Source organism: Lathamus discolor, chromosome 20 (assembly GCF_037157495.1).
Source record: "Lathamus discolor isolate bLatDis1 chromosome 20, bLatDis1.hap1, whole genome shotgun sequence".
Classification (NCBI taxonomy): domain Eukaryota; kingdom Metazoa; phylum Chordata; class Aves; order Psittaciformes; family Psittacidae; genus Lathamus; species Lathamus discolor.
The window spans coordinates 866,668-883,395 of NC_088903.1; the positions used below are offsets into that span (position 1 = coordinate 866,668).

Genomic DNA, 16,728 nt, shown 5'->3' on the forward strand with positions numbered 1-16,728 from the left:
GGGGCTGTTGCGGGCTGGGGCTCTGCTGAGGGACCGGTGGCAGTGGCTGACTTGGCAGTTAATGTTTAGACTCTGATCTTAAAGTTCTTTTCCAATCTCAGCAATTCCATACATCATTTCCTACATCACAAATCTGTATCAACGTGACAGGAGGAAGCTCTTTGGCTCTTCTCCCTCCTCCCTGACATACAGTCCAAAGCTATATGGTCTCACACCCCCTAACAGTGCCAGAGGAGCAGCGTTAGCTGCATGCTGTTTATCCAGCTCTGCTTAAAGGTTTATTCTAACAACTTAAAGGCTTGTTATGCTTTCTTGCTTGGACACTTGCCCGGATCAAAGGGATTGCCAAGGATCTGTGAACCCTGCTGCCTGAGAAGGGAAGGGTAGGAAGAGTAGGACAGAGATACTGATCCACCTCCAAGACCCTCTTTGGTCAATGTTCTGGCTGGCAAACACAGCCAAACCTTGGTTTCCCACCCCACAGAGGCAGTGCTGTGCTGGTAGGTCTTACCTCGGTGTAACCCATGCTGGCTGCAGCGATCAGTGCCTGCTGGATGGCGTGGCTCTTCTTAAACACTCCCTGCTGCTGCCCAGCCATGGTCCAGTCACACTGGATCAAGAACTTCACCACCTCCAAGTGTCCTCTGAGAGCAGCGTGAACCAGAGCACACTGACCGTTCTTGTCCAAATGATCCACCTTGAAAAGAGATGACAAAACACAATTAAACCAAATCACAGGCAAAATACTTTAATTTCCTCAGAGTTTCCATCCTGGATTCAAAATACTGCCACATGTGCAATATGTGCATTTTTCTGGTCAATCATCCCTTCCATGACCAGAAAACAACCATCCCCAAAGAACTCTGCCCCAGGCTTAGGCATCCTCTTGGCCACAAATGTTTGCTTTGGGTAAGTTACCATTAAATCCTTAGCTTTCATCAGTTGCCTGCAGACTCAACGGCTGCAAAACCATTTTTCCCCTTCGTGTCCTGAAGTCGTGTTTCCCAGGGACTGAAATCATACACACTGCTCTCATTGCCTTCATCCAAGGAAAACCAGCTTGTTTTCCAGATACCATTGCTTTGCAGAGACACAGAAGTGCCTCAGCCTGCAGTCGAACGCACTGACATGAGCCCAGTGCAGGCAGAAGTCAATTGGAAACAGAGAGGGCGCTTGGCAGCCCTACTGGAACTTCCCTGGTTGGCTTTTCAGGACAGGGCATGGTTTTCACTTGATGCCTGAATACATCAGCTGGGATTTCTAGGTCCTACCCCAATACCGGTACCTTGGAGAAACAGGAAAGGCAGATCAGGGACTGTTCTCCTGCCAGTAAACCCTTGCAGTGCTCTGCACCGTATTATTTCTCATTACTTCTATTATAAATATGAGAAATAATGATTATATCAAGATATTCTACTGATTTTATAGTGATATAATACATATGAGGGATACTTCTTACATTATAATAGATAAGTATAACTAATATATTAACATTTCTCATTTCTCAACCCAAGCAGCAGCCAGTGTTGCAGTTTTCTATGCAAGAATCAAACATCTCAGCCTTCAAACCAAACCCAGTTGGTTTTGGGCTATCTCCTCAATACAATTAGGGATACTCAAGGAAAGTTATGAGCAGCAGGACTTTTGTGTTTCACTGTGTAGCTTAAATATTCCTTTTCTCTGGGATGGAATGCTGCTTCTTGCCAAGGAGTGCCAGGGAGTCACCCATCTGAAAATATCCCAACAAAAACATAATTCCTTTTTTCCTTCATACTATCCTTGCATTATTCCAGACAACATGGCAAGATTTAACTGTGGCCCTTAAGCCACCCCAAGTTTCATAGCAGAACCATACAAACCCATGTTTTGCTTTCTGAACTGTAGCTAAACATATAGAGCAACCACAAATTGCTTCCAGGAGGCTCCACTTCAAAAATCAGTGCCATTGTCTTCTTCAACAACATACTGACACTTGACTCATGCTATACAATTAAAACTCCAAACACTCACCACAAAGCTAAACAAAGGGTGTTTTTCTGGGATCAGTCTAAGAGGAGTGTTTGGAAAATGTGTCTTAGGGAAGCATCTCAAGAATGCCCTGTGCCACAAGAGCAACGTTGGCATTTTAACCTCCTGCGGTTCAAGGACCTCAAGCAGAGCAGAATCCTGGAGGATATTCCTTATAGCAAGCATCACGCATCCTGCCTGCAGCTTGTGCCCTGCCTCGCACCAACATGGACCAGTTGAAATCAGCTTTTAGAGGAACATGGTCACTTCACCTTAGCCCGTTTCTTGCAGAGCAGCACAACAATGCTCAGGAATCCAGCAGCAGCCGCGTAGCCAAGGGGAGTGAGGCCGCTTTCCGAAGCAGCATCTACATTGGCCCCAAACTCCAAGAGCAAAGCCACCATCTCAGTGTAGCCCAGGTGAGATTGGACACAGAGGATAGGGGCGTTGTTGAGAACCTCAGTGCGGTAATTCACGTTTGCACCTCCCAAAATCAGCAACCGACTGACCTGCAGAGGGAAAGAAGAGCTCCTGTTAGGTGGGCTTTGTGGAGAGACACTGATTTATTGTCAGGGCAAAGACAATGTACAGCAGGGCCCAATGCTTATCTCCAAGCAAATAGCAAAGCACTTAAAATGCTGAGTAGAAACACTTGCCAAATAGATGGTCCCATTTTAGGCAGAAGGAAGAGTTTAATCCTTCCCCTGAGGGCTGGTTAAGTGGCTTGAAGGGTGCAGAACAAAGTCACTACAGCCATGCTATAGCTGGGGACACAGCATCTTTCACAGGAGGATGGACCTTAATAACTCAATGGACCATCCTTCCCGCTGGATCCTCTCTCGGGATGGCTTTGCTTGTCCTGCAGGCAGTCCTGCACTGCCAGGCTTGCACAGCCCCCTCTGCACTTGGGTTGCACTAGAACAGGCTCTGTCTGCTGCTGGAGAGAGCGGCAAGGAAGGGACATGGGAACAGACCCCAGGCTCACCTTGCCTGTATGGGAAGGAGCTGGGGTGAACTTCCTTCCAGGAAACCTGTCACTGTCTGAGATCCCTTCTGCTATAGAGAGGAAGTCACTTAAGCAAACACATTCACCCTCACAATGCAAATGGGCATGAAGCGCCTGAGCTAGCACAGGAGCACGTGCTGTTGAGTTTGGTGTCGCCTCCGAGTCAGTGCCTGTGACAGCCCTTTATGGGGCTGTCAAATTCCAAAGCCAGTTCTCACATCCCACAGCTTTGGGGAGGAAAACCTCAAGTGAACCATTCTGCACAGGCACAACTTCCCCATTCACTCACTGCAATTAAAAGGAGACCCCTGGTTAAAGTAGAAGAGTTGAGGGCTCATCCCGGACAGTAGCACGATCCCAACTGAACTGATGGGCTCTCTCCAGCTCATGGGAATGCCCAGCACTGCCTGGATAGGAGCACTGCCATAGGCAGGCAGCTACAGGGAACTGGGAGCTTCTTGTGTGAGTTCTGAACCACCCCAGCTCTCATCCTCCTCCTCCAGTACCTTTATGTTTGGGGTGTAGAGATTCCTCAGAGATGCCAAAGCCATGGAAAGACCTTCCGTACTGTAGGAGATCCAAAGCCCTTGTAGGATGGAGGAAGATACCCCAACTTTTTTACTCAGCCCCTAAAAGAGAAAAGATGACTTAGATCCAAGCTTACAACCACGCTCAGTTACACAGGGTAGATCCTTTTGGGTCTCTGGTCTTCAGAGAGTTTCAAGACACTCACAGCTATAGGAAATAACTTGCAAAGGTACGGTAGCCATTTCCTCCCTCTAGGAAAGACAGGATTAAACTGTGAGCAACCCAAACCCACTCAGTCTCATCCTAAGGAGCAGAGCAGGCTTCTTTTCATTATTTTCATTTAGTAACAAACCCATTATTTTGGCAGAACTGATTCGCAAAGTTATTATCCAAACTGTTACACAAGATGACCATATCTGCTCCCAGTAAGATTAACTAAGGAAGTCTCAAGCTCAGCCTAGAATGGTATTCCCCTATCTCACACCAGACTGTCTCCAACCCTTCTGGCTGATGTCCATGATCATACTGTATGTAATATATAGGTTTCCCTCCCACCTCTTGAAGTAGCAGCAATTGCTTGGGAGCCAACAGATGGGAGCAAACAGCTGGATGGAAGAGTGAGGAACGGGGTTTGCATCTCCAGCAAATGAGCTGGATGATGTGGGTACATGGTGTGATGTGGGTACATCCTCTGTGCTGCTGTTCTGCCATCGATTTACCATTAAAGCCTGCTGTTTCCATGGAAACCCTACCGACATTTTTAATCCTGTTTTGATATGCAAACCCTGATTTCTATCTGCCTTGCAAAGCCGTGTGGTCATTTCTAGCTGTGCAAAGCAGCAGGATCCCATCTCACTTTTGTAAGACAGACTGACACGGATGGTGTGGGGTGTTGGAGGGAAAACTGGCAGCAGAAGGTGGGATTTGTCTCCTCTAAAGGAAGATGTGCAGGAATCATCATGTAAGCCCACTGCTGGACTCAGTTGCAGACCTCTAATACCTATGTGTGAAGATATTCTGAAGCATCGCACCAGCCATCAACAGATTTGTCACTTGAAACGGTTTTACCATGGCAAGAAGCAACAGATCAGAGAAGCTCTTATAAATAACAGCTCCCTGTGCTTGTTCCCTTCAAAATTCAGGCAGCTAAAGAGAGAAAAATATCTGCTTGTGGAGAGAGGCAGAAAAAGAGCTCAGGAATTTTAGCCACCATTAAACGCTGCTTTGGAAATGACACAATGCAGGACATTAGAGGCCACTATTAAATTTCAGTGAACTCAGTACAATTGGGCAAATGGAAACCCAATTCGATAATCAGCGGTTAAAATAACTTAAAAATAGCTATAATAGTACCAAACCCAGAAATAAGCTGTTTGAGTCACCATCAAGAGCAAGGGAAATAGTATGTATTCTCAGAATAGCCATCTGTGAATAATCATATAAGCTATAAAAATCTTAACCACTGGATCAGAATACATACCCATAGATATCAGTTCAAGACATAAAAGGTGACATTTATCCTTTCAAGAATAAATACATCCAGAACCATTCTCATTCAGATACCGAAACAAACCTGTGCTAATTGAGCAGCCTGCTCTGGTGGAGGGTGTCTCTGCCCATGGCATGGTGTTGGAACTGGGTGATCTTAAGGTCCCTTCCAACCCAAACCATTCTATGATTCAATTTCTCATTTTACAGATCATATATTGCTTTCTTAGTTCCCTTTTGAATCCTTCAGGAAAAGCAAATCCCAGCTGGACATAACATCAAACTGAAATACCAGCAGTGGGGGATGAGGGACACCTATTTCTTGATTACTGACATTTTAACTAACTAAGATGAAATTAAAGACTTCCCTTCGGTTGATTGGCAAAACAGACATCAGCCTGGAGTTTGGGTCTTCTTGTATCATTACTGCACATTTCTCATCATGCCCTTTCATTCCATGCCAGGCTTTCCAAGCTGGGTTTCCATATGCTCCTGTTAAGACTGGCAATTGCTTTTAAAGACTAAAACATTTGTACTTTTGGGGGTTTTGGTCCCCAGACTGTTTGAGGATGTTTGTGTCTAAAAGAGAAACCCAGGAGATCTCAGCCATGAAGGGAAGAGGGGAGTGTGAACGCTTCTTACCACCCGTGTGTTGGGTCATCACCTTGTGTCTAAGCATCACTGCTTTTTTACACCTGCGAATTCCAAGTGTCCCATCCTTACCTTGCACAAGGTATCCCTGGATATGAACTAACAGGGACTGGGGAAGGACAAACAAGTTTTCTGCACCAATCACAGTTTGTCTCTAAACCCAGCTCTCAGTACTCCCTCGCTGGCCAAAATCCTTTAGCTCTGTTCAAATCCTCTCCTTCATGATGGGTACATAAAATGGAATTCCAATGGCATCAGGCCTCCATAAATGCCTTCAAAATCAGGATCTTTGTGTCTGCAGAAAACTGCTATTATAACATGAGAACTTCAGGAGAAGCACACTGAATTGATGACCTGACACGCTCCCTACTTGGCAGAAACCCCAGGCCATACTGGTAATGGCTGCAGCAAAAGATCAGGCAGAGTGAAAAGCCTGAATGGAATAAACCATGTTTGTTCAGAAACAAATGCAGTCAGGAACGTCAGGAACAGGGATCTGTGCCCATGCTCTTGGAAATACTTTCCTGAGATCTTAAACGTGGGCTGCAATGATGAGCTTGATGGCACCTTCAGCACCTAATACAGCTTTTGTTTCACTCAGCAAACCTCAGTAAACACTTGTTCAAAACAGGAATAAAAAGAAACCTCTTCAAGGAAAAGCTAAAGACAGAGTTTTACAGTGGTTTTAATCCAGCTAATCCAAACCCTGCAGAAACTTCACAGTACTTCTAAAGAACATGCTTATCTGTCACCGAGACATACGAGTCCTGCCGCACCCAAGGACGGTGCCGAGTGATGATGCGAAACAGAAGGCTCTGCTGATATTTTTCATATGCTAATTGGCATTTTCTCCTATTGCAAATATTGCTCAATTAAATCTGGAATCTATGGGCAACTTGTCTGCTTAATGGAAAGTGGCATTTGTTTAGAGCCTGAAACCCTAGTACGTGTTTCTGCTATGGAAGTGTGAAGATTTGGAACTGGATTTAGAACGTAAATGGCAGCTGAAGAGGAAACTCACTGCTGAATGCGGCCTTGAGAATGGAACCCCAAGTTTCAATATGATACACGGAGGGGTTAACGTGCTGATCCGGGGTTCCTCCCTTTTGGCTCCAACCACTGCCTTCCCAAACTTTGCTACTACATCTGCTGGTGAGTTAGGCATAGGGAGCTCAATAAATAACCCCAACATGACTGACACAAGGCAGAAACTAGCTGCTCTAGGGATATAAGGTTTCTCAGTCTGTAAAATCATGTATGGACCAGATTAAAATACAGCCTCATTTTTGAGCTGTGGCTGCCCCGTCCCTGGCAGTGCTCAAGGCCAGGTTGGACACAGGGGCTCGGAGCAAGCTGCTCTAGTGGAAGGGGTCCCTGCCTGTGGCAGGGGGTGGAGCTGGAGGAGCTTTAAGGTCCATTCCAACCCAAACCAGTCTGGGATTCTGTGACTGTATGATTTCCACCTTCTGGTGTATGGGCCAACTGGCACAAGAATGGTACTTAGTTTATGGGTCACATTGCTGCTCACACTGAAGCTTGCCTTTCAGCTTTCCACGTCCTAAATGTCTGTGTGAAGAGTAAAATGGACCAACAATCACATTTTCTCTTGACAACCTAAATGTTACAGATTACATGGGAAGAAACCTCTTAGGGTACAAGAGCAGTTTGAGGTAAGGAGGCTATCTCCTGAATTCAGTCTGAAGGATGGGTTAATTTCATGGATTTCTTCTATCCCAATTTTCTAAAGCTCCTTTCTACACGTTACAGCAGCCTGAAGCAATCACAGTTCTTAAAGTAACCCAAAAACAGGAAGAGCTTGAACACTGCCAGAGCTGGCAGGTTACATGCAGTGGGGATGAGGTTAGCATAAGTCTTCATGTTCATTTTTCTTACCTTAAAAATATGTGCTTTGAGAATGTGATGTCCCAGTTCAATAGTCTGCTGTCGATTCAGTTTTCCTTCTTGACGGGAAAACCAGAAGGCAAGTAATGTGTGTCCACTCCTGAAACCAGAAGAAAAATGACATTAGGATTTGCTCATTACAGCAACAAAACAACTTGTGATAACATGCTCCTGCTAAGCCTTCAGCTTTAGGAAACAGAGCTAGGCTAATTCGGAACACCAACTAATTGTATCCTGTATTACTGGTGATCAGTGATACCTCAAAACCCCCCAACTACAGCAGCAGGGGTACAATTTCATGTAGTGCTTTGTCATTTTGCAGAGGAGATCTGGAGGATGATACCTGGAACGCACACCACAAATCCTGAGGTCATTAGAAAATGACGTATTTAACACAGCCACACTTTGAACACACACACACACACACACACACACACACACACACACACATTCTTTATGTGACAACTACATTCTCTACCCTCTGACAAGTCCTGCAGAGTGAAGCAACTTTATTTCTCTGTACAACTCCTTCTAAGCACATTCTCCAGCTTTTCTAGTACTAAAGATGCTTCTGGCATGAGCTGCCAGGTTGACAACCAAAGCAAATTAACCGAGCTACACAGAGCCCTGGTTAAGGCAAAGCATAATAAAAGAGACAGTAACTTCCTTTGCTAATGGTGATTTCTACTGACATTTGTTAAACACACAGACTTCCAGCTTGGAATTCCCAAAGTTCAACATGGCTGAGGCTTCCCAAAGGTGCCAGAAGCTGATTCTCTGCACACACTGAAGTAATGCAAACCACCTCTGTTAGAGCTGCTGCCCCATCCCTGGCAGTGCTCAAGACGAGACTTAGAGCAACCTGGACTACCTATAAATGCATAAATGCATACAGGGGAATGGAAATGGATGAGCTTTAAGGTTGCTTCCAACACAAACCAGTCTGGGATTCTATTAATTCTATGGATGTGCCTGTGGATGCAACAGCAGGAGATGCAGCAAGCAGGGGGGGAGGCCACCAAAGCTCCATGCTTAGACCTCCGTGGTCTGGGGTGTTGTAGTTTCCTAGGTTTTGCAAAGAAATCTGTATTCTTCTTTAAGACTCTGGGTATTCCCAAAGGAGTCCTTTTTAATCCACTTCATTTCTGGAACTTAATGTGACTACACGTAAAAGCAATCAAACCCCTTCCAGCCAAAGAAAATAGAACATGATACCAACTGTGGCTTTGAAAGGGCTTCTGAGGACAAGGGAATGTTCTGAGCTCATCAGTAGTTCATAAAGCAAAGAAGTACATAGGATGGCCAAGCATCGAGTCTTACAGAACACAGAAATGTTCACAACGGTGGCGATTATTCCAGCGTATCCACATCCAGGGAGAGTGATTCATGTCTTAGAAGAAAAGAGAAAGACTCGCAATGCCATGGCCAGGTGCTCCCCCCAGCTCTGCCAATGAACCTCCTTTTGGAGCAATAATACATGGATTCATCTGAATCCATGCTCAATGATGCTCTGCCAGACCCTGTGGTACTGTTAGGACATGGACATGTGCCTGCTGGAGGGGTGGGATGAAACCCAAAGTTTGCTTTCAAGGCAGGACTTGATCCCCAGGACAGGTGAAAGAGCACCACATCCCATTACATGCAATAAACTGGTGAGTAATTCTATTGTGCCTCTTTCCAAAATGCCATTAAATGTATAGAGGCACCATCAATGCAAATAATAAACTGTTGCCTGAAATGTTCAGATGCACTGATAGAACTCTTCACTCTTAGATGCCACTGCAGGATCCCATAGCACCAGGCTCCCCATCACTGGAGAAGGAGAAGCTCCTCCAGATGGTGACTCTGCCCATCAAGATGTAGTTTCGATGCCTTTGCACACAGGGCAGTGCCTCTGATTTCCATGCATCTGTGCTGTGAGAACCACGGAGCACCAACAGAAGGGACAAAACATAAAAAGCTCTGAAAACAGAAGGGCCTTGGAAGTGGTTGTAGCACCTTAAGTTATCCACAGCTTGTTGCTTTGCCTTTCTTTCACTCTTTCTCTCTTTGCTCCCCATCGCTGGAGTGGGAGAACTTCAGGTCACAGCCTTTGAAAGGAGAGACACAAATGCACTTGCTCATTACACTGATGAACCTCCAGGAATGCCCACAGAAAGGAGAAATGGGTCGGAAGGAAACAAGCAACTATGAAAAACAACAGCTTGAGCTTGACAGAGCTGCAAGTGAAGGAGTGCAGCAACTGCTTGATGTTATCTGCTCCCTTCAGCCAGATGAGGAAAATCTAAGATTGCTCTAGAACAATCAGTGCCTCTCCACAGCTCATCAGATTCGCAGCGCTGCGCTTGTGGTTTGGAGAAGAGCCAATGCTGAGGAGAACCAGCCATGGGAATGATCTCCCCAGGGAAGTGGTGGACTGCCCAACACTGAACACTGTTAAGATTCACTGGACAGGGTGCTGGAACATCCAGTCTAGGTCATGCCTTGCCTAGAAAGGTTGGACCAGACGATCCTTGAGGTCCCTTCCAACCTGGGATTCTGTGACTCAATGATTCCATGTGCTACCTCCACTAAAAGGTTGGTAGTGCAACCTAATTCAGAGCCATCAGCTCATTGCCCTTCTTGGGGAGATTCACTGGGCTGCTCATTGGGAACCATGGCTTTCTGCTCCAGCTCTGAGGGTGGCTGCACATGGGACCCTGCAGCCACCCCTCCCTACCTCTGTAGAAGGGGAAATAATGCCTGTTGTTTGCTTGTGGATGGAAAACTCTGAAATGATCTGGGCAGGCTCTGAACAGAGCTGTCACTACATGAATCCTAAGCATGAATTGAAGATCCAGAAGCTTCTAATGTGCCTTTTCTTTGCAGCAGGGGATGAAGTGCAGGCCCCATCTGACACAGAAGCCCAGGTTCCAGTTAGCTCCTATACTGCTTCTCAGCTGCAGCTGGCAGGCTATTTACCTACATGTAACTATATGCATGGCTCTGGCTGTTACGAATAAGGCATGTACGAACTATTCCAGACTAAAGTACAGTACTCACATGTAATACATTCCCTTTGCAATGTTTCCCAGACCTTGGCTTTGGGCTTGTTGATAATACCTGCAGTCACTTGTTCTGTCGATGTTAACTGCGTGCTAAACCAGACTACAACAGCCCAGGCTTTTTGTCTGTTGCTTCTTTCTCCTTTCTTTAATAGAGGATGGTAATGACATCTCCATCAGAGAGCGCAGTGAAATGATTTGCTCTGAACTTCAGTGCTGCAGAGTTCAGCAGCAGAGATTGTTCTATTTTTAATGTACGGTTTCTTGTGAAAAATTAACCATGCTGCCAGCTCAGCTCTGACAGCCTTTGGTTGCTCTCACAGGCTGCCTGTAACGGCCACGGGTGCACATACGTGTGTATATGTGCACATACATGTATATATAAACCAAAGATGAGTCTTCCTCCTTCCAAGTCCTGGCACAGCATGAACCCAGTGCACAGGAGAATATAAGTGAAGACTACATATGGACACAGAGGGATGCCAGATTCAACAGTGGTCCCTACACTTCCCTTATTGACCCAAGCTGAGGCACACAGAGCTCTGGGAGCAGAGCAAGGTGATGTGGGGAGTGAGTACCTCAAGCACATCCCTCACTGTGCCCCCATCCCCATTGTGCTACAGATGGAAGGGGACAAGGTGTCACTAATGAAGTGGCCAAAGAGGTGTGGTGGAGCATGTGGAAACACAGAAGAAAATACTGGAAGCTCCCAGACCTGTGCTTCCTCTATACCCTTCTATCCCTCAGGCCAAGTAAAAGAGATTTAAAAGGGTGTAAAATGACTCTGGTGTTCAGGAATCATGCTACCAGAGTAAAAACCAGGCAAAACAGTAAATGAGAATCAGTCCCGTTCACTTCTGAACATACCTAAGTCCAAATCCCCTGATTTACATCCACATCTCCCTTCTTCCAGCTAATCCCACACAACCATTCCAAACTCCAGAGACCTAACACTGTGCCCAGTGGATCTGCTCTTCCAAGGGACGTGTGTTTGTATTTGATTCAGCTCTGCAGAGTGCAATTCCATAACCTGGGCACAGAGAACAACGTCTGCTCTGACAAAGCCAGAGCTGCCTTTGCTTTCAGAAGCTGTCTGTCCAGCCTGCAGAAAGGCCAAGCCCTGCTCAGTGAGCTCCTCCTGACGGATCACTGAATCACCACAATTGATTTATTGCTTTAGTTCCCCTCTGATGTTGTAATTGTGAATTGGGAGGAATTAAGGTTCTACAAGAAAACTCCCACAAAGCAGGGAACGCTCCTCAGCACATGATATTCCTTCCTAGAGAATGAAACCCTGCTTTAATTTGCTGAGCTAACTGGGACAGTCAAGTTGAAAGGCAAGAAAAACCTCTCCATCCCTCAGGTCATATCTCACTGCAGCAAGACAAGCTATGATCAAACCCCATCGCCCTGCCTAGCAGTAACCAAGGACACAGCAGATGTGTGCTACCAATTCTAGCTGCTTTAGGAAACTGCAGACACATTCCTGATGAACAGGATAAGAAACCTTTGGAGCATGGCTGCTGCTTGCTTTTTTCATGAAGCAGTTGTCTTCTTTGCACGGATGCATTTTTACCTTAATCGCAGAGGAACACCCAATGGCCTCAACTGTAAACTACAAACCCACCATTCTGGGCACTAAACATGAGATTTCCAGGCTAAAATGGGCTATACCTGATTATCCAAGCTTACTTTTATATAGTACTGATGATAAGCCTCAATCCATACATCAGCAGATACATGGGTTAGACTTGCAAACCAAGTCCAGTCCAGACAAGGCTCAAGGCATGTGTCAAGAGATGCGTGAACCACAGACCTGCACACCAGGTCCGGCATCTCGGGTTCATGAAGCAAGTGTTTTAGGAAGACATCTGATCATGATTTAGTATTTCAACCATGATGTTATTGCTGCAGCACTGCTGGACTGAGTACTTGTGCCTTACAGGAGACAAAGCACTGCACAAAGAATCCATATCCAGTCATCATGTTCACTCTTAGCTCTTCATTACCATTCCCCATGGCCTTGTGTAGTCTAAAGCAGTAAAAGCAGCAAACCCATGATTTGTGTAAAGCAGAGCTAAAGCATAGCACAAACCACTCTTGAGCATTTGAAAAGCAGTAATGGAAACACTTATCATCTGCTCTATCCTTAAGAGCAATTTAATTTGAGTAACAGCATCTTGGTGATGGAGGACTTGAAAGTTTCTGACATCTCATAAAGTCAGAGGTCACTGGATGTTTCCTCACTGCCAGAGGGTGCCTTAACACCAGCAAAACCAATGGCATCTGCACAGCTACAGTCCTGTTCACATCTACAGGGACAAGCTCTGAATTCAGCCTTGCCCCATGTCCTCAGCCCCAGGCAGGCAGGGGAGGCTGACTAAGCCGCAGGTTATGTTACATACTTGGCTTATCACAGAGGAGGAGTCTGTCTATGGTTTATCTGGGATAACAGAGCTGCACCCACATCAGGAGCTGATCCTGGAGAATCTCTAGACTGCATGAAACAATGGCAGCTGGGTGCCAAGAGAAGCAGCAGAGGAAAACCATACAACCCTGACGGCACCCTTCAGATTTCAGGTAACAAAGGACACTTACAATGATTTAAGAACAAAGAAGGAAGAATAAAGGAGAGAAAAAAAAACATTTCCAAATGCTTACAGTTCCTGACTTAATGAGAGTTTAAAAGCCAGATCCACAGAGTAAAGATGCAATTCCCTTGTCTCTGTTCAGTTCAGGAGGCTGCTGGTTGCCAGGAGCAGGTTACTTTACATTCAGAGAAAAGCAGTGCTGTCCAAGAGCAGTGTGAAAAGACTGCTGGCATATTTAATGTTGGATGGGCAAAACCAGCACCTTTCAGTGAGCTCTCCAGTGACTACACAGTTAACACACACAGAAGATCTCAACAGAGCAACAGTGATACGCTTTCTGTTCTCATTCAACCTGACGTGACTTAAGATATATGGGGTTAGAGAAGAATGGGCAATGGGATTTGGAAGTGCTTTACTGCTGCTCTGACCAGGAGTAAATGACCATGGAAGAAGTAAGATGGAACAAAGTCAGGGCTACTCCTGAGCTGCTGGAGGATGGCCTTGGGCCAGGAGTGGGTCTTACAGATGTGAGCAATGAAACAGCAAGAAGAAATTAAGCAACATTTCTTTCTTTGGTCAGCACTGATACTGCCTCTGATTAACTCCATTTCTCTCAGTGCCACAGAACAGATTATCCTGTGACTATTCCTCTCCATGTAGATGGGGAATGGAACAGCATGCACAAGTTTACAGTCCAGAAGAGAAAGATTTTATGAGGACAGCAACTTGAGACACTAAATATATTCAACCCCCCCTTCTGCATCCAAATGCTTATGCTGCATGTCTAATGAGCCAGTTAAAACAAGCTGCTCTACTGATGTCCTTTATGGTGGTAGCGATCACATCTGCTCTCCATCTCATCTGTTGTGATTTATAGTCTGTCTCTTCTCTGCTTCTCTTCCAAGTAATGCTGCAGCTGCAGCCCTGCCCACATCTCAGAGGAGAAACCTGCAGCTAAGGCAATCCACCTCCTCGCTAGACACTGAGCTACTATGCGAGCGAGTCCAAGCTTCCTTCTCTTCTGCATGCACCCAGTCCTGAATCCAGCATTGGCTTCTGATGCTCAGAGAAGCCCCCTTACAGCCACCCACCTCGCTAACAGTGGCTTTATTAGTTTAGTTTTAGCCCTGTGTTTCTGCATAAGATTAGAGTTAACATCTAAGATGTAGGCAACAGACACTTGTTCAAAGCCAGGTTGGACAGGGCTTGGAGTAACCTGGTCTAGTGGGAGGTGTCCTTGCCTATGGCACGGAGCTTGAACCGGATACGCAGTAAGATCCTTCGAACCCAAGTCAGTCTGTGATTCTACGACAAAGTAAGTTTCCTACTTTCATTTTGCTGAGCTATTGCCCATGTTACATTTCAGAATGTACTCTTAGGGTACAAGTCATGGAATCAGAAACCGTTATTGAGGAAGTCAGACGGGAAGCCTGAAAGTTGTGTTCTCAGAGTCAGCACTCCCTCAGGTACCGCTTGGTGAACAGACTGTGCTTGCCCCTCCAATTAACCGGAGGACATGATGATGGATTCATCTTTGTGATGCACAAATATGGCACCTGCTATGAGCCGCTTGAGGAGTCAATTACAAGAGTGAGAAACACTGAACTGTCATTCTTATGCTATGGGTAGAGATAAAGCCCTGCTGCAAATCACAGCTACGCCACCACTTCTACCTTCTGCCAGCATTAGAGCTGTGGAAATGATCTTCAAACACCAAATTAATTACACCAACTCAACACAGGCCTTGCACACGTTGCAGATGACTGGACAGCAGCTGGGGCAAGGGGAAAACCTGACCTCATGTATTCTGGTGACACGTGGCACCCAGCCCACAGCTGGAGAGGGCAAAAGAACAAATCAGAACATATCCCTCGTGATGCTACTGATGCATCAAGTGCTGGCACAGACCTCGACCTGGGGGCGCTCAGAAAAGCCCAGCGTGAGCTACGACACATGCAAAGCTCAAAAGCTGGCACTCTGGAGCCATGAAAAGGACACGGAAAGAAGGAATTCCAACAGTAAAGCAGTGCTAAATCACACTGAAAGCAGCTGGGCTCTGCTCCCTGCTGCATCTCAAGAGGCACCCATTGACATCCCCATCCCCACAAGGTGCTGGTGGGCACAGCATTACTTTGATTCTCCACCAAAGTATACGAGGGCTTCAAATAAATCCTAAGCCCATTATTTTGCCTCACCTTGAGTTCAAAGAGCACCTTTGCCTTGCTGAGTAAAATCCACCCCACGTGAATGTGGAGAAAGCACTTTGCCCACATGACCATATAATCCTGAGGTCTCTTCCAACCTGGAATACATGATTCTGTGATTCTATTATTCCAGCTAACAGTAAGGCTTTTCAGAATCTTATAATAGAAAAGAGGAAGGAAGTCAACTAATCCATGCACTGTAATGACCAGGTGAGCTATGGGTAGGTAATTTTAAAGCAGCTGATGCATAGCATAAGAACCCACCCCCTGTTTAAAGCTGTTTGTAGTATCCCTGCATTTATATAAGTACCATTTCCACTGACTTCTTTTCCTATGAGCTTTATAAATGACATATCTTTCCATTGGGGATTGTTAGTTGTCCATCAGATTGAGCATTCCATGAAAACTCTCAGTTTTGCTGGGGAATAGACAAACCCATTAATTTTGTGTAGGGAAAGTCTCCACTTGCAGCATGCCTCCTGAGAGAAAAAGAGAACTGCAAAATGCCTACACTGGATTAAAAGCCAGCTCTGCCGGAAACCATGGCAACTTGGCATGTTGGACTGGAGCTGTTCGGATTGCTGCTCCATGCTAATCCATGCAGGGTGCCTTTAGAGGGGGTTCAGGGACAGATTTGGTTTGTGGATGTAGAAGCATGGAATGGTTTGGGTTGAAAAGGACCTTAAGTTCATTCAGTTCCAACCCCCTGCCATGGGCAGGGACCCCTTCCACTGGAGCAGCTTGCTCCAAGCCCCTGTGTCCAACCTGGCCTTGAGCACTGCCAGGGATAGGGCAGAGAAGGGAAGAGATGAGGAGATGCCCTCACCACAATGATGGAACCACCTGTACTTCTCCCTGATGGTTCTTTTTGTCATAGCCCTGGTTATGAGGTACCTTCTAATAAGGTCAATGAGCAGGAGTTGCCTGATGCAATTCTAGTGCACTGAAGAGGATATTTACTGCAGAGTATTGATTCCTCCTGCAGTACTTCCAAGCTGGGGTTTCAGAACCACATCAGCCCAGAGAACATGGCATCAACACCCCAATTTTGAGAGATGTCAAATGCCTGCTGGGCTGTCCCCATACCCAAGCATTTGGCTTTACTGGAAACCTGGCCACAGGTATCTGGGGCTTCAGAATAATACCACATCTGTAGTATCCATAAGAACACTTTGGCATCTCCGCAGTTCATTCTCCCTGGGCTCAGCAGTATATTCCTTCAAAGTTCTCTACCAGGAGACTCTCCTCCAGCATCATGCCAGTGACTCCTGTCTTCACTGCTCTTGGTCTTCTTGTGGAAGGGAAAG

The 16,728-nt window shown here is 45.9% G+C and overlaps 1 protein-coding gene across 9 annotated transcripts in view; it reads right to left on the reverse strand.

The window, feature by feature from the left end:
* Nucleotides 1–16,728, reverse strand: part of TANC2 (tetratricopeptide repeat, ankyrin repeat and coiled-coil containing 2) — a 218,465-nt gene that overhangs the window by 25,988 nt on the left and 175,749 nt on the right. For all 9 annotated transcript variants that reach the window (XM_065698868.1, XM_065698863.1, XM_065698867.1 and 6 more), the window contains 4 exons: nucleotides 7,574–7,682; nucleotides 3,520–3,642; nucleotides 2,280–2,516; nucleotides 512–697 (listed from right to left, as the gene is read on the reverse strand). In XM_065698868.1, coding sequence (XP_065554940.1) covers nucleotides 512–697; nucleotides 2,280–2,516; nucleotides 3,520–3,642; nucleotides 7,574–7,682 — 655 coding nt within the window. The remainder of the gene's footprint in view (nucleotides 1–511; nucleotides 698–2,279; nucleotides 2,517–3,519; nucleotides 3,643–7,573; nucleotides 7,683–16,728) is intronic.